The following is an 18,398-nucleotide window of genomic DNA, read 5'->3' as shown; positions in this document are numbered from 1 at the left end:
ACTGACTGTCAAATACTATTATTCTGTAGATTTACACCATTTTGTAATCTCTAGAAGCATGTGCTTCCTCATAGTACAGCTTTTCATTGTGACTCAGGACATGTTTACCAACAGACCCAAGTATATTTAGTTCTTCTGTAATAAACCAAAAGTAGATAAGTTGAAACCTATGTTCAGTAATTAATGTTACAGCATTCTATCTTATTTGGAAATGATCTAGACATTTAATGAATATCTATTATTCAATTTTAACTTAACATAACTTTAAGGTTGTAAATTAACAAAAAAAATTTTTTGGGCCGGGCGCGGTGGCTCACGCCTGTAATCCTAGCACTCTGGGAGGCCGAGGTGGGCGGATCGTTTGAGCTCAGGAGTTCGAGACCAGCCTGAGCAAGAGCGAGACCCCATCTCTACTAAAAATAGAAAGAAATTATATGGACAGCTAAAAATATATATAGAAAAAATTAGCCGGGCATGGTGGTGCATACCTGTAGTCCCAGCTACTCGGGAGGCTGAGGCAGGAGGATCCCTTGAGCTCAGGAGTTTGAGGTTGCTGTGAGCTAGGCTGACACCACGGCACTCACTCTAGCCTGGGCAACAGAGTGAGACTCTGTCTCAAAGAAAAAAAAAAAAAGCCATTACCGTTTTTTAATTAAAAAAAAAATTTTTTTTGAAATTATTTTATGTAGACATATTTTATAGCACATAATTATTGTTGAAAAGCTCACTCATAATCATTAATCTCACTTATAGTCACTTAATTCACTCACTTATTTTTAACAATTATTATTAAACTGCTCATGAAAATTTCATGAGACATTAAAGCTAGCCGTCATCTCAAGTTATTTTATTTTTGTTGACAAATAAGAAAAGTGTCAAAAATATCACAGAAGCAAAGAAACTAAAAGTTAAACATGATTCTTCCCTTTCTCTGTCTTTTCTTTAAACTTTACTTCCAGGACTGACATGAATCAAGCAATTATATTTACAGTGCATTCAACTCTGAGGTTGAATTCATAGTTTTATGGTCTTAAACATCTATTAGAGACGACACAAACCGGTCTGACCAGTAAACCTAGGCAAAAAACCTAACAATTCCGAAAACATTTCTATTTTTATTTTACAAACAATGTAAAAACTAGTTTTATTTACCAAAGATTGCGCCAGATCATATGAACTAAAAGGAAGTTGGGTTAGTTTCTATATTTCTGAGCATTGTAGGAATATTTAATTTATATTAGCACTCATTTATCTCAATGCCAATTTGAATATAACTCCATTAAGGGACTTCATAAATTAGTTTAGTAATACCATCTGGAGGTAAAAAAAAAAATTACCAAATATACATAACATACAAACATACATACCTAAATATACATAAACATATAGACATAAAGATCTTATAGCTTTTATTCTAAAATTTTAGTCACAAATCAGTAATACAAACTGGTTTATCTCTACTTATATTTTTATACCAATTGGGTTTCTGACAAAAAGGGGACACCTTAAGATTACTTGCACGTGCACATGGCTAAAGCTTTTTTTACTAATATTTGTGGGAAAGACTTAAGATTTTTCATTTGCCAGTTTCCAAATAGTTTCCTCCATTTTTTTAACCATAAATTTCCCCACTAGGGAAATTTTATTGATGGCTCTAGTTTATTTCTTCCCAAAAGACCAAATGTAACCAAATGAAATGAACAGAACCTCAAGATTTTATTGTCTTCATAATAAAACAAAAGACACTTAGAACTGGATCACTTCGCCCTTTCTCTTCTTCTCTCCTCCCAGTTCAAAATGCTTGCATCTCTAAATAGCCAGTATTCTCTCGGATCTTCAGTTGGGCTGGACATACTCAAGCCTCAGCACAATCTTCTTTGTAGTTTCAGCCTTTTTCTGGAAAATCAGCTTAGTCTGCCCACCATAGCCACTCCGCTTCCTGTCATAACGCCGCTTTCCCGGGGCATGTGTAGAGAATCCTTGCCCTTCTTGTACCGTGTCACTTTGTGGGGCTGGTGCTTGCCACATTTCTTACAGAGAGTCCAACGGGGTTTAGGAATGTTCACTATGTTTACGTGAGCACTATCGGCAACAAAAGCTCCTCCATTTTTTAGACAGACCAAGCTTTCTAATGAAGATCCTAAAATTTTGAATTTACTAATTTAGTTACTTCCAATTTAGCTTCTGTTTTTTACCAGATTACTGAGTTCAGGGTGGAGCCCATTAACAAATAGGGCAAAGAAAGCATTTTCTATGCCTAATTCAGTGTATAGCTCTTAGCTCAAGAATTCGACTAGGGCATAAAGGTAGTTAAAGAAACAAACCTGCTTGACCTGAAGGCTTAATTTTATAAACACTTTATCCAGCTTTCTTTTTTTCTTGGGGTGGGATGGTAACGAGGCGAACAGGTTAGCGGATTCAATTTTTTTTTATCAATTAGTTGCTTAAACTTTTCATTTGCCTTTTCTAAAGAGACTTTTAGAGAGAAAATTTTTTGAATCCTGAAATCTTTCTAGAAGCTTCTCCATATCAAAAAAAAAGCATCCCATCTGTTAGTCTAATTTGAAAGTCCTTATTTTTATTTTTATTTTTTTTTTTTGAAAAGTTAAAAATTCCTTAATTTTTTATTCCTGGTACCACTACCACAATTTACAGGGCAATATACCTGATGTAATGAAAAGAAAAAGAAAAAGACAAAGCTACAACAGATAAAAGACCTCAGGAATGTACATCTAATTGACACTACATTGCATTAATCAATAGCTGCACTTTTTGCAAACTGTGGCTATGACAGTCCTGAACAAGAAGGGTTTCCTGTTTAAGCTGCAGTAACTTTTCTGACTATGGATCATTGTTCCTTCTGTGGCAGATTTTTACAGTTCCTCTAATGCATTTGGGACGACTGTCTCAAAGTAACCTGCAGCTTTCCTGACAACTCCTCGCTCTCTCTCCTGCTAAGAACTGTAGCCCTTTTCTGCTGTTTTTAGAACCTTCTGCTACCATATCCACCACTTCCACCACCAGATCCATAACCACCACCATATGGACTGCCCAAGCTTCTTCCACCAAAACTGCCCCCTTTCATGGGTCCATAATTTGATTGCTGTTGTCCACTATAATTTCCAAAATCATTATAGTTCCCACCACCACCATAGTTACCACCTCCAAAATTTCCTCCTTCATTATAACCATCATATCCTCCTCCACCGCCACCATATCCACCACCTTGGTTTCCATATCCTGGTCCACCACCATAGCCCCCTCTACTACTATAACCAGGACCGCCACCATAGTTGCCACCATCACCTCCTCCATAACTACCTCTGCTGCCACCACCTCCACCACCATAGCCTCCTCTTCCACCAAAGTTTCCACCACGGCCAAAATTACCTCCACCACCTCCAAAGTTTCCTCCACGACCCATAAAGTTGCCAGATCCACCTCCCCGACCTCTTTGCGATCCAGCAGACTGCATCTCTTGTTTAGAAAGGGCCTTTTTCACTTCACAATTATGCCCATTAATAGTGTGGTATTTCTGAATAACAATTTTATCAACAGTATCACGATCATCAAAAGTTACAAAAGCAAATCCTCTCTTTTTTCCACTCTGCCTGTCTTCCATAACTTCTATGGTTTCAATCTTGCCATACTTTTCAAAGTAGTCTCTCAAATTATACTCTTCTGTATCTTCTTTAATACCACCAACAAAAATTTTCTTCACTGTTAGATGGGCACCAGGCTTTACAGAATCCTCTCTAGAAACAGCTCTCTTTGGTTCCACAACATGCCCATCAACCTTGTGTGGTCGAGCACACATTGCTGCATCCACCTCTTCAACACAAGAGTAAGTCACAAAACCAAAGCCCCTAGAACGTTTCGTTTGGGGGTCTCTCATTACCACACAATCTGTGAGTGTCCCCCATTTCTCAAAATGTTCTCTTAAACTATCATCTGTAGTTTCAAAGCTCAGACCACCAATAAACAGTTTTCTTAACTGCTCTGGTTCCTTTGGATCATGGCCCTACCCGCCTCCAGCCGCGGCGGCGACGGCGACGGCCAGAGTCGGGCTGGGGGCGACCGGGCGGCGGTTTTACCTCCATTTTGAGACCGGACTCGCCTCTTCCAACTCGAGTTCAATATGGGACTGAGAGGAAGAGGCCTTATTTTTATTTTTATTATTTATTTTATTTATTTTTTTTGAGACAGAGTCTCACTCTGTTGCCTGGGCTAGAGTGTCATGGCATCAGCCTAGCTCACAGCAACCTCAAACTCCTGGGCTCAAACAATCCTACTGCCTTGGCCTCCCTAGTAGCTGGGACTACAGGCATGCACCACCATGCCTGGCTAATTTTTTCTATATATGTTTAGTTGTCCAGCTAATTTTTTTAGAGGAGGTGGGGGTCTCGCTCTAGCTCAGGCTGGTCTCGAACTCCCGAGCTCAAACAATCCGCCCGCCTTGGCCTCCCAGAGTGCTAGGATTACAGGCGTGAGCCACGGCGCCCAGCCAAGGAGTCCTTAATTTTATTTTATTTTATTTTACTTATTTATTTTTGAGACAGAGTCTTGCTCTGTTGCCCGGGCTAGAGTAAGTGTCGGGGCTTCAGCCCAACTCACAGCAACCTCAAACTCCTGGGCTCAAGCGATCCTTCTGCCTCAGCCTCCCGAGGAGCTGGGACTACAGGCATGTGCCACCATGCCCGGCTAATTTTTTCTATATATATTTTTAGTTGGCTAGATCATTTCTTTCTATTTTTAGTAGAGACAGGGTCTCGCTCTTGCTCAGGCTGGTCTCGAACTCCTGACCTTGAGCGATCCACCCACCTTGGCCTCCCAGAGTGCTAGGATTACAGGCGTGAGCCACCGCACCCGGCCTGAGTCCTTATTTTCAAATGCACCTCTTAGATGGACTATCTTGTCCATTTGGAACATTCTCCATGATGGCTACTGTAATTCTAAATTATCTTTGATAAAATTTTGCCACTTTTGTAAATATTTACATCTTCCAAGGTGATAATTTTTATACATTATTTAAAAGGTAGGCATACTAGAAGGTGGAGTACTTGGTTCTTGAGGATCTTGGGTTTCTCAGAGCTGAGCTGAGATAAAAGCCTAAGTGGAAAATGTCATGAAACATCACTATGAAAACATCCTGTTTTTAGGATGTGATGTTTTCATAGTGGGATGTTTTCACAGTGTTCCTTTTTGCAAGGAAATTTTCTTGAGGCTGATGGCGACCTAGTGTCTAAATAACCTGTTCCATGACCAGCTTATCCTTTCAGGAGTCTTATTTTTAGGTTACAGGTACTCTAACAGCTTATAGGTGTTCTTCCCATACCCACCAGTCAAGTTGTGGCTTGGCACTGAGATTCCCTTGACCAACTTAGCCAATGATCTTTCCCTATCGTATTGTGCGAGAAAAAGAAACAAAGAAGAGTACCCAAATTCCTGTAAATTTCCAAAAGATGGTGTCTAACACCACTTGCAGTAATTGCCACTTACTGTAATCGCTGTCAGTTAATCAATTGCCTTTGAAACTATGGCTCTTGGCAGTAAGCCACCAGTAACTGTCAACCCCCAGATGTCATGTGCCCTGCCACAGCACAACCCTTGGCACCCAAAAGCCAAAACAATCAGGAGCTCAAAGGCAAAGAGCTGGACTTAAGAGGAACTTACTCACGACCTCGGGGACACCATGAGGAAGATAGCAGACTCTAAAGGAGTCAGGAGCACCTCACTTGCATTCTTCAAGGGTCTTGGGGTTGTCAGCAGTCTCCGTTAGGTCTCTTCATGGTTACCAGAACTGTTAAAAAACAAAATTTCAACAAATTTAGTCTAAAGATCTGGTAGGCTTTTATTAGCAATTAATAAATCGGGCAGCATCTCATCTAAAGAATAGGTTTAAATGCTCTGCTGGACTTACAAAAACAGTCGGGTTTTATAAAGTAGCTAGAGCAGGAGTGAGGAAACAGAATAATACAAAAAGTGGATTGGTTAACATCAGGTTACGTTCCTTGTAAGAGTTAAAGCAGAGGGGACTTCTCATCATACTGGTTCAGGTTGACTGGGCCCCTTCTAATTTGTTGCTATGAATTTCCTGTTTTTAGGAAAAAGTGGTCTATCTGGAAATTTTCCTGTTTCCTTGAAATTTCAGTTTGTGTGGCACTTAGCATGAGTAACTCCATTTTGGTTCAGTCTCTTGGGGCCTGGTGTACAAGCTCATCCAAAACAATGGGCTCCCATAAATTTTATTCAATACTTTTATAGTAAATGGGTAAATGTAAATAAAGTGTTTCCCTGAGTTCTGTAAGCCACTCTAGCAAATTATTGAGCCCAAGAAGGGGGTCATGAAAACCTCCAATTTGCAGTCAAGTTGGACAGAAGTTTTAGGTAATCTGGGATCCTACTATTTACAATTGGCATGTGAAGTTGGGGGGAGGGGCGGCAGTCTTGTGAAACTGAGCCCTTAACCTGTGGGATCTGACATTATATCCTGGTAGACAGTGTCAGAATTGAGTTCAGTTGTAGGATTTCCAGTTGGTGTGCACAGAGAATTGGAGAATTGCTTGGCGTGAAGAAAACTCCCGCCACATTTGGTCATAAAAGTATTCTGTGTTGAGTGTGGGTATAGAGAAAAATAATTTGTTTTTCCTATATAGCAGCCTACGGGCCCCCTGGGATCTCCCCTGTCTTCTGCCCTTCATCAGACCTGGGCTTGGGAAACACTCTGCCCTAGGTTGACTTGAGTCTCCAAAGTTTGGCCTGTGGACTTTTAGGGTCTTAACACAATGTGGTAAGCACTGATTTCCTTTTATTACCTCCAGTGGACTGAAAGCTTCTTGAAAATAAAGACCAGGCTTTATTCAGCATTTTATCCTTCTAAACTAGCCCAGAGCCTGGCACATAGTCTGTGTTTTACGATGCTTGCCAGTCAGTTCTACCATGGCCCCCACACAGCTCTCTCTGGATGCTTTTCTCCAGGAGAAATGCAGCCCTACCTTTCTCTACCTGGCTCAAATGTCATCTCTTGCAGAAGCTTCCCCCGAGCCTAAAATCAAAAGGTATGTCTCACTTTGCATGCTGTCCCCGCTCATCTCAAGAAGCTCATAGTCTGGTAGGGATTTAGAAGGGCATACTAATGAGTACAATGCCTTGCAGTGCTAGGAAAAATCGTGAAAGACTTTTAAACGGGCAAAGGATTACCAAATGTCCTTTCAGTGGAATGGTGTGTGTTGTTTAGGGTTCCAGGTTATCTGATGCTATAGGGATCCCTGCTGCAAAAGTGCTGGGCTATTTTACAACTCTGCGGAAATGAAAGTTAACTTGGGGACGGCTGGTGAAGATGCAGATGTTTTCTGTCTTAAGTACAGTGCAAGATGCAACTAGTTCCTGTTCATGGCAATGCAAATGAATTTTATCCAGCAGAGAACAAATCTTTGTAAGTCCCATTTTCTTTCTTTCTTTCTCTTTCTTTCTTTCCTTTTTTTTTCTTTTTTTTTGGAGACAGAGTCTCACTCCATTGCCCTGAGAAGAGTGCTGTGGCATCAGCCTAGCTCACAGCAACCTCAAACTCCTGGGCTCAAGCAATCCTCCTGCCTCAGCCTTCCGAGTAGCTGGGACTACAGGCATGAGCCACCATGCCCAGCTAATTTTTTCTGTATATATTTTTAGTTGTCCAGCTAATTTCTTTCTATTTTTTTAGTAGAGACGGGGTCTTGCTCTTGCTCAGGCTGGTCTTGAACTCCTGAGCTCAAGTGATCCTCCTGCCTTGGCCTCCCAGAGTGCTAGGATTACAGGCATGAGCCACTGCACTCGGCCCCAATTTTCATTTGAAACAGTTGTAAAATCCTACTGTTTCCCTCCTTAATTAATGAATTAAATAAATATATGTTTATTCTATATCTGTATGAGTCATGATTTCATCATTTGGAAAATTATCATTTAACAGTGGTATCTATGATAGAGTGAGTGATAATACTTATTGAACATTTATTCTGTGTCAGGCACTACGCTAAAGGTTTTATGGATTGTATCTTATGTAATCCTCATGGCGACCTGGTAAAGTCAGTTTATTATTAGTCCCATTTTACAGATGTACAAACCAAAGCCTAGAAGTTAAGTAACTTGCCCAAGGACTCAGTCATAAGTGGCATATCTGGAATTCATACCCAGAGACCTTTGGGTACAAATCTTTGACACAAAGATTTATACTCTAACTATCCTTTAGACATAAGGGCAATTAGAATTGTGGGATCAGGTAAGGCTTTTTGGAAGAGGGGACATGAACCAAATTTCAAAAGATGAGGATTTGGTGCAGAGGGGAAAGAAGGGAGGGGTGTCTAGGTACAGGTTGGCACTAAAATTCAGTTGGGCTGGAGAGCAAAGTGTGGGCCCAGGACTGTCAGGAGATAAGGCTCAAGAGTGATGATCAAGGAGGGCCGGGGAGTCAAGCCAAGGAGTTTGGACTTTATCCTCAAACTATAGGATTTTAGGCAGAGGAATGATATTATTTTTATCTTTATTGCTTTTGTTTGAAGTTATAAAAGTGGTATAGGCTTATTATCATATTATTTTAAAGTAACAATGCTGAGAGATTTGGCCCCATTAGAAAAATCATTTTGACAGCAGTGTTGAGGCTGGATTGGAAATGGTGATTGAGAACAAAGTCAGGGAGGCTATTAGAAACCAAGCCAATGGCAGGAAAAATAAAAGGAGGGGATGGAAAGGAGGAACAGTAAACTAGTTGAACCTCTGTGATTTGGCAACTGATGAGGTATGTGGGGGGCCGGAAAGGGCAGCAGGGAGGGGCTAGTGTGCCAGGCAGAGCCCTCCAAAGTGCCCAGCTCAGAAACTCCCTACTGCAGGCCTGTTTATTCATTCCTAGCATTTGAGAACTGAGATAGTATTTGGAATTTAAAAGGAAAAGGGCTGTTATCAAAAGTCTGTACAGCTCCCATTCTGAAAAGCATATACAAATAGAACATGACCAGAAGCACCCAGGCCCTTCTCTTTTGGCCTCAAGGTGGTTAGAAGGGAAAAAAAGGAATGAGGAGAAAGGAAAAGAAAGATAAATCACAAATCACCTTCTCTTGATAATTATGCACATACAGATTGTAGGCACACCAGGTGACTTTTAATCCCAGTCCAGTTCCCCTCCTGGCCCTCTTAATGGCTTCTGGCCACTTCCTCTTGGGATCTGGCCAGATTAAGCTCAGGAAATGCAAAGTTTTAATTCTGGAATCAGTAAAGCATATTAGGAAAGGAAATCCACAGTGGAAAAAGCCACATTATGCATTTGAAAGCCAAGGGAAAGAATTGTCAATTAGATTGTGAATTTACTGGGGACAAGAACCACTTTACTCACTTTGGTACAGGACCCATGTGATTGGTTTGGCCATTATTCACCCTCAGGGTCACCCAGGATTTGGCCTCTTCCTTTCTTATCCGGTTCCAAAGCTTCCATCCAGCAAAACCTTCAGCTTTAGCAGCTAAGCTGTCTGCAGTCTTGCTGTTGTGCTCTTCTGACAGCAGGGGCGATACCCTGCCAGGACAAAGGCCCAGCTAAAGGGTATTTTTAATTATACTCACTTCCCTAGGATTCTGCATGGATCAGGTGATAGAATATATTTGAAAAGCTTTTGTAAACTCTGATGAGCTATACAATTACCAGCTGTTGTTTATTCATTGTTGTTCTGGTTGATGACTTAATCGATACTTGCTACACTGCATTGCAGAATATTCAAACATTCAGATTTTTAAAACTACCATGTACTCAGTGCATTAATACTGCTATGCACTCAACAGTCTGCTGTATACTTTCACACTTAATCCTCACAATAATTTTATCACATTTATCAAAGAGGCTCAGAGAAATTAACTTGCTCAAAAATATACTTTTTAATCTTTTTATGCTCTCCCAAGATTGGGTTAGCGGTTTCTCCATGTGCTACCGTACCACAGCAGTTACTACATGGTCTTCCCTATTAGACTAGAAGCTATGGGTGCTAGGAACTATATTTTGTTCCTGCTATATCCCTTCTATCAGGAAATAGAGCCAGGTATATAGAAGATGCTCTAAAAAAAAAAAATACAATTTAGGTGACATGAATGAATGAAGGCTGATCTTATATCCATTGCTCTATTCTGAAAACAACTGTTTTCCTTGCAACTTACTACTCATTGCCTATTTTCCCCTACTAGAATATTAAATGCCTGGGAAAACATATTATTGTGTTTTGTTCACTGCTGGATTCTCAAAGCCTAGAACAATGCCTGGGACATAGTAAGGGCCCAATAAATATCTGCTGGTGAACAAACAAATAATAGCTGTGTGGACAAGCAAATTCTACCCGTCTTTTTGTGACATCAGTGTATTTTTTCCTGATGCTGATCTCAGTCAGAAAATTCTCAAGAACAACCACAGCACTGTGACACGGGTGAGTGGGGAATGCTGAACACTCTGGCTTCCTGAGTTACACATTCACTCGCAGCTCAGTGGTGATCGGAACCACAGGAACACTGTCCCCAACAGCACTGCCCGCGGGAAGGAGGCACTGGCGGCCGCCGGCACAGGATGGTCTCGAACTCCTGAGCTCAAGCAATCCTTCGCCTTGGGCGCCTTGGCCTCCTATTGTGCTAGAATTACGGTGGCTTGAGCCACTGTGTGCAGCCAGTAACCATCACATTAAGAAAAAATTAAATTTACCACACTCACAAAATTACAATTAGTATATGTATTTTCTTTTTTGGTGCATGTATATATGTATTATGCATATACGTACACGTAGGCTAGTTTGTGTTGTTTTTTCAGTTAGCATTATGCCATGTTTATATCATAAGGACTTCATAACTCTCCATCTAAATGCTTCCATGTAAGGATTTTTCAAAGAAATTGATAATTACAAAGACAATCTTTCTTAAATACCCGAATCTGGAATTTTTAGGGAAAAAGATAAGATGTGAGCTCATGGTGCTTGGTACATATTACAAAATTGCTTTCCCAAAATGTACCAATTTACTCAGCCACCAACTGATAATTTATCATTTAAACTATGTCATTGATATAGTAGGAAAAAAGAAATCTCATCAATCTTGCAATTTGCATTTAAAACCATTGCTAAGGATAAAGGACTTTAACCATGATTAATTACTGGTTATATTTCTCTTATAGAATCATCACAATTATTGGGGAGAAAAGTTTATCTGCTACTAGTAGGGCATCTCTTCCCTATGGAGGGAGTGAATTGTTAAGAGTAGAAAGACCAAGGGCTTTGGGATTCAAATACATCTTATGCAAAGAGCTGGACATACATGCACCAACCATGTGGTGACGTGTTAGTTCCATCCATTCATTTACAAAAGACCAATACATTTGTAAGTCTAAAAGGAAAATCTGATCAAAAAGGAGGATTTGATCATTTGGCTAATATTCTTAAGAGTCACTCTGAAACCATCTTCTGCAAGTAAGGATCCACTTTAGGAACTACAAAGGCCCATTTTTTTCCATAAGCATTACTTTTTTATAGTCGGGTGCTTATACTTATTAAGCACTTGCTTAACACAAGCTGTTACATATCAATTAACATTTATTTATTTTTTTTGAGAGAGTCACTCTGTTGCCCGGGCTAGAGTGCCGTGGCGTCAGCCCAGCTCACAGCAACCTCAAACTCCTGGGCTCAAGCGATTCTCCTGCCTCAGCTTCCTGAGTAGCTGGGACTACAGGTGTGCGCCACCACACCTGGCTAATTTTTCTATTTTTAGTAGAGACTTGCTCAGGTTGGTCTAGAAATCCTGAGCTCAAGTGATCCTCCCACCTCAGCCTCCCAGAGTGCCAGGATTGCAGGCGTGAGCCACCTCACCTGGCCTATCAATTAACTTTCATGACAACCCTAGGGGTGGGCACTAATTATTAACATCTTACATGAGAAAAACCCCTGATGCTTAGGGAGGCTAAGTAACCTATTTGAGGCCACACAGCCTCAATCTGAACCCAGGCAACCCACCTGGTTAACCAACCAGTAGGCTATAATTTCTTTTGCTAGCTTTTGCTATTTCCTCTAGGCAAGTCAGGATAAAAGTCAGCAAAAAGTAAATAAACTCATGCTCTTGAGCTGAGAAAGATACTCTACACTCATACATGCTACTGTTTCCAACTGCTCATGTTTTAATGATTTTGCCTCTATGGTCTAGACTGAATGGAGGGAAAAGGGTGACAGAATCTAAAACCCTAAAGCTAGAACACATTTCAAGGAGTGATGCACTTGAAATGTCACTGCTTCCCATCCAGATGGTTCTAAACTCTGAAGCAAGTTGGCCCAGTTGCTCATATCTGGGCAAGCCAGGCAAGCTTGGGTTGTTACTTCCTGTCAAGCACTGAAACAGTGATGTAGTTATACAAGTCTGTCATTAACCTCTTTCTTCCTTCCTTCTAGACAAGTGCCTGACTTGATTATTAAAACAAGCCATGTTGTAAAGGTGAAAATTTACTGTTAATTTCCTCATCTTTCTAAGCAAAAGTGTGTGTGTGGGAGGGGGGAGGGAGAATACCAGCACTGATGATTAAGTTTATTATACTAGGAACCATTTCCTAAGGAAGGTAAAACCCAGACGTTTAGGTTTTTCATACAAACATGCAACCGATACCCAATTTATCAATCTGAAATTCAATACAATAAAACATTAGTTCATACAAAAATATTAAATGTCTTTTAACAACTTTCTTCCTTTTTAAAATACAGGGTAACATTTTAATATTGACATATATATCTATGATATAGACATAGACTACTAAATTCAGACAACCTAAGAATCCAAACAGAGAATTCGTCATCGATGTGACTAAATCAGGGATAAAATACCTCTGAATTTCCCGTAATTTGTTTTACCATCATCCTTTCCTTAATACTTTTTATACAAACTATCCATTTATCTTGGCTAGTTAAGATAGTTTAATTCTCAATAGATTTGAGTATAACATGATGTGGTCTGGTTTATGTTACCAGGATCTTCTGTAATTATCCAACTTATCAGTTTCTTAAATAATTTTCCTGCTTTGACTTGGGAGCCTGTTTCAGAGTGTGTACTCTTGAACAGTCTCATGCCTTTTTGGGCACTGTAACTACCTAAGAGTTGAATACGTTCTCTCTGTGACTTACAGAGGGTATGGGGCAGAGAAAAGGAGAAGATAGGCAGGTGCTCTATGCATGCATCCATTTTCCCAAAGCAGACACTGAAACCCTGTGCACTGAAACTTCAAATGGAGTCAGTCTTAAGATGGAGTAAGGGACAACAGACTGGATCAGACAGCCCAGCTGCTTCCAGTGCTGACTTGCAACACAGAGATGGTGAGCTGATTGTTAATAAGAGGTGGCACAGAGCAGGCCTATGTTGAGTTTTAGTGTTTGCTCTGTTGCCAAAATTGATCTTGAATAAATCTCTTAAGCCTATATATTCAGGGAGGAAAATTCAGAGTTGGAACGGTGATAAGACGTATAGTTTGAATTCTGAGCCAGTTATACAGGCTTGGAGATATTGCAGATTCAGTTCAAGACCACTGCAATAAAGCAAATATCACAAGAAAACAAGTCACACAAACTTTTTGGTTTCTCAGTGCATGTGAAAGTTATGTTTAGACTATACTGTAATATATTAAGTATGCAATAGCATTTTGTCTGAAAAAAGTACATACCTTAACTTAAAAATACTTCATTGCTAAAAAATGCTAATGAAGTGAGCACATGCTGTCAGAAAAAATGGCACCAAAATCAATTTTGTAAAAAACAAACAAACAAAAAAAGCAATATCTGCTAAGTACAATAAAAGGGGGAATGCTTGGTACTATCTTTTGCTTCTGAATTCAGCAACTTGAGAACCCTTCCTTCTAATGAGTGGTGGTTAATCTGCATCACAAAACCTGCATGCCACTAAGACTCAACCACTGAACACAGAGTAGCAGGGTCTACTGTGTGGATGTGGCTTCTACAGGATGGGGGAAAATAATTCTTTACACTTGCTTACTTGCTTTACTTTTTTTTCTTTTTACATTTCCTCTACTTACATTCCCTCACCAACATTTTTATAGAAGGGAAAAGAGGTACAAAGAGTATAGATTTGGGTCCATGGAAAATGGCGGAGTCCAAACTGGGGCCAAGCCTACCAACAGTCTCAGCAGCCTTCTTCCTTAAAACTCCTCCTCCACCTGGCATAACACTCAGGCATACAAAGGGAGTTTTTCATTATGTCCTTAAAGTTAACTGTTCTGGATGCTCTCACTTCACGTGAGATGGTTTCAAAATTCCCCTCATGCTTGTCTTAAAGCAAAGGAGGGGAAAGGAGAAAATTAGAATAAAATAAACCATATATACAAATTTCAAGGTACATAAACTGGATGATTTGATTTAATTTAATTTAATACAAGCAAGGGCCAAATTGAAACCTGATAATGAAAATGAAGACACAGCAATATTTTCTTCAAGAAAATAAACATTTGGAGGGAGAAACATTTTCTAAAAAAAAAAAAAAAATGTTTATTTGGAAAAGTTAGCCTCTTACACAAGGTTTTGTATCTATACGTTCACTCTGTCAATTACAGTGGTATTTTAAATGCATTGAATATAATTTATTGAATGACTCTATCTTTCTACCTCAATTTAAAAGATACTACACTAAAAAAATATTTACAGTTTTCATTCTGGTCCACCCTCCCTCCTATCCTTATACTGAACCCATTGCTCTACTTTTCAGGTAAGTGAAAAGGGTCACAAAGTTTTTAGGTTTGTGTGGAGAGTAAGAATGTATCCAATAATTCTAAGCATAACATAATTTTTTTAAGGCCTTCTCAGAAAAAAGAAAGGGAATTACTTATCAAAACTAAGCACACTTAGCAGCTTCCCTCCGAATCTTATCTTTGTTGGTTTGCCTGGTGCCAAATTTTTCTGGCCCTCTTTAATTTGCAAACATTGAAAAAAAATTTAAAAAATACCAAACACATACAAACTGAGAATCTCACACATAGCTCTAAGCTAGAAGCAGATATAAATGGGACCACTGTGAATCAAAGGGGAAAAAAATTCCAGGGGGGGGAAAAAAAAAAGATTCCAACAGTCTCACATATTAACGGAGGTTTTGGAAAAACCTAAGCTGAATTTAGCTGATGTTTGAAATATCTGTCTACATTTAATTATATGTGTTGTATTTACTAAGGAGGCACAGATAGTTTTGATATATAGCTTCATAGATTTTAATACTGTTTTACAGTCGGAATAATAATACCAAGTGATTTCAAAAGGGGCAATGATCTATAACTACTCAAAATGTGTCTTTGAACAGGGGAGCAAAAGTAGTAATTGAATGAAAACAACCCTCAAGCACTTACTTGGCTTCTAATAAGCATCCCAAGAAAAGGTACCCGAGAGGTGTTAACAAGCACAATGTGGCTACAACAGCCAAGATGTTCCCCAAATTTTATGCTTTAAATTTCCTAAATACATAGCTAGCAGGCACATATGCCAGGCAACTACTGATGCTAGAAGATATCTGAGTCAGCATTTTATAAGACTTCCAACTTTCAACCAATATTTCTATTCATAATCTTCCAGTGAAAATGTCTGCGAATATATTTACAAATAGCAAGGAAGCAAGATTAATTTTACATTTGCCTCAAACAAGTTAGTTATTTTTCCTTTTAACACCACACTCAAAATTGATGAATTCAACAGAATGGTTTTAAAAGTTAAGGCTCTCTAAAGAGTTCTAGAGACTAAAACTTAAGGCACATATTATAATCTTCATGATACTGTTAAAAGCTAAGATTAAAACAAAACAAAACTTATTTCCTTCCCTCATCCTTTGCCACCAACCACTCCCTCCCCAAAAAATATGGCATATTTAATTCAGGCTATTGGTAAGGAGTGAAACAAAAATTTCATCAATGAACACCTGGTATGATTTTCACATAAATGTCCACTATCTGCATTAAGCACCACTGGTAGATGACAGGCCAGTAGATATTTTCAGATATCTTGAGTCATGAACTGCTCCATTTACCCTTCAGCCCCATAAGTTCAGACTGGACTCTCCTCCTCTTTGGGGCCTCCTTCTGTGCCTTTCTGGTCCGGAGATTCTGCTGCTTTAGTAATTTCTTTTGGTTTCTCAGCACCATCTATACTGGTTTCCTCCTCCTTACTTTCCTTTTTCTCCTCCTCTGCTTTCTGTTCTTTTGCCAAAAGTCGATAATTGATGCCCATGCCAATGAAGAGATAGATACCTGCAATAATTAGGATTACACCACATGCCCAGTATGTGTATTTGTAGTCTCCATATTTGTCATTGAGAGAACCTAAACATGTTAAAAAAAAAAAAAAAAAAAAGTTAGGTGGGTAAAAGTAAACAAGGTTTGTTTTTCCAAACAAAGCTGAAGGATCCACTCAGAAAGATGTTAATCCAATCATCACAGAGCCCAGAAATGACAAATTAGTATAAAAAGGAATAGCTAAATATTATCTGGTCTTCTGTTTATAATATCTCACTTGTTTTGAATGGCTTTGCACATTCTGTTACTTTTTGCAATTTAAAAATAATTAACTCTTGGCAAATCTGAATTGGGAAACACATAGAGATCACCTAGAATCTATTTTCTCAATACACTATGGAAAAAGTTGTTGGTCAAAAAAGGTTTGTATGCTCCAAGACCATAGAGCTATTTCAATTAGCCAGGCAAATGCTCTTTCTCTATCAGCATTTCCAAAGAGTATTCCTATGAAGGTTTGTCCTATGCTAAAGATTTAACAGCAATACCTTAATACCATTCTAAGTGTCTAATCCTTAAACAGATTTTGTCATCTCCATAAGAATTGAAGCACAGAGACATTAAAGCTAATAAAGTGAAATAGCTTGTCTTTAAACCCAGGAAGTCTGACTCTGAAGTTTGCACCCTTAACTACTGTGCTACAGAATACTACTCTAATGTTTCAAAAGTCAAATGAATTTGGGAAATGGAATTTCATATTCTTTTCTATTAAATATTCACAATGTTCACTAGCATATTAAAAGCTTTGTGAGGTCTTATAGTAAAGAAACTTATTAAACTTGGTGTTTCTATACCTTTTTGGCCATGAAACTCTTGTTACAGTAAAATTTTTTAGCCTCTCATCAAACTAGTATCTCCTGGAATAAACTTTGGAAAACTCTACACTTATACAAGACTACCATAACCAATTCAAACGATTCCATATGGCTCTCTAACCCAGGGCATCATTCATTCAGCAATATTTATTGAGCCTCTATCATATACCAGGCACTGGCTCTGCTAAGCATTGAGTACAAGGATGAGAAGAAGAGATAACATCTACACTCAGTGGAGAAGAGAGATGTTAATCAAATATTGTAAATACACAAACTGTGAGAGTGCTACAAGGAGGGTTTTGAAAGCAAATAATAGGCAGTTGGGACCAGCAAGTGGGATCAGGAAGGCTTCTCTTAAAGTGTCAACTACCTTGAGATTTGCAGGAGGATAGGAGTTATGTAGGAAAAGGGGGATGGGAAGAGGATCCAGGCAGAACAGCAAGTGCAAAGGCGCAGTGGTAGGAGGAGGCACAGTGTGAGAGGGGAAGGAGGAAAGGCCAGGTTGCTGAAGCAGAGAGCAAACGGCCAGCGGAAGGAAACGGCCAGCGGAAGGAAACGAGGCTGGGAGACAGGTGGGACCAGGCCATGCAGTGCCTTGTAAGCCACATTTGGGAATTTGATCTTCACCCTAAAAACAATGGGAAGCAACTGCAGAGTTTTAAGAAATCTCTAAGAGTTCTGAACTGGTGACTTTGAAGAGATTGAAGAGCTGCTAGAGTGGATATAGGTAGACCAGTTAGGAACAGCCCAAATAGGAGACAGGAGCTTTGGATAAAGGTGGTAGTTGTGATGGAGAAAAATGGGCAGATTAGAAAAAGACTTAGGAGATAAAAACTGACAGGACTTGGCAACTCATTAGGTATGAGGTGGAAGGAAGAGAGCAATATCAAAAGATAGCTGCAGATCTTCTATCATGTAACCTCACTCCCCAAATCAAAATTCCCAAAGTATGATTCACATCTAGGAGAGTCAAATTATTTTTTCACTATGTGTTATCTATTGGGCTACTAATTGAAAGATGAAGTATTTAGTAATGTTAAGGAATAGTTCCCAAATCATAATTGATTTACTAGCTGCATGATCTTAGCCAAATTATTTCACCTTTTGATGCTTCTATTTCTTCATTTATGAAATGTGGACTACAACAGTCCTCCTACCTCATAGCCTTGTGAAATACAACAGGATATAGAAAATGGTTAGGACAGTCCCTGGTACACTGTGAGCTTATGTGGTAGCTATTATTATACTATTACTATTGAAATAAACTCCATTATTAAAAT

General features: G+C 39.2%; 2 protein-coding genes and 1 pseudogene across 5 annotated transcripts in view; all 3 read right to left on the bottom strand.

The window, feature by feature from the left end:
- Positions 1 to 1,746: 1,746 nt before the first annotated feature.
- On the bottom strand, positions 1,747 to 2,224 carry LOC138390385 (large ribosomal subunit protein eL42-like; annotated as a pseudogene).
- A 403-nt stretch (positions 2,225 to 2,627) lies between these two features.
- Positions 2,628 to 4,143, bottom strand: LOC138390122 (heterogeneous nuclear ribonucleoprotein A3-like). The gene is made up of 2 exons (XM_069478961.1): positions 4,095 to 4,143; positions 2,628 to 4,021 (listed from the first exon to the last, which is right to left on the bottom strand). Exons 1-2 carry the CDS (start codon positions 4,098 to 4,100, stop codon positions 2,984 to 2,986), a joined length of 1,044 nt encoding a protein of 347 aa, XP_069335062.1. The 5' UTR covers positions 4,101 to 4,143; the 3' UTR covers positions 2,628 to 2,983.
- An 8,587-nt stretch (positions 4,144 to 12,730) lies between these two features.
- SLC16A1 (solute carrier family 16 member 1) overlaps positions 12,731 to 18,398 on the bottom strand; it is an 88,638-nt gene continuing 82,970 nt past the window's right edge. For all 4 annotated transcript variants that reach the window (XM_069480820.1, XM_069480818.1, XM_069480819.1 and 1 more), the window contains exon 5: positions 12,731 to 16,333. In XM_069480820.1, coding sequence (XP_069336921.1) covers positions 16,059 to 16,333 — 275 coding nt within the window. In that variant the 3' untranslated portion in view covers positions 12,731 to 16,058. The remainder of the gene's footprint in view (positions 16,334 to 18,398) is intronic.

Source organism: Eulemur rufifrons, chromosome 8 (genome assembly GCF_041146395.1).
Source record: "Eulemur rufifrons isolate Redbay chromosome 8, OSU_ERuf_1, whole genome shotgun sequence".
In the NCBI taxonomy this organism is placed as follows: domain Eukaryota; kingdom Metazoa; phylum Chordata; class Mammalia; order Primates; family Lemuridae; genus Eulemur; species Eulemur rufifrons.
This window is presented reverse-complemented; position numbering and strand designations above follow the sequence as displayed.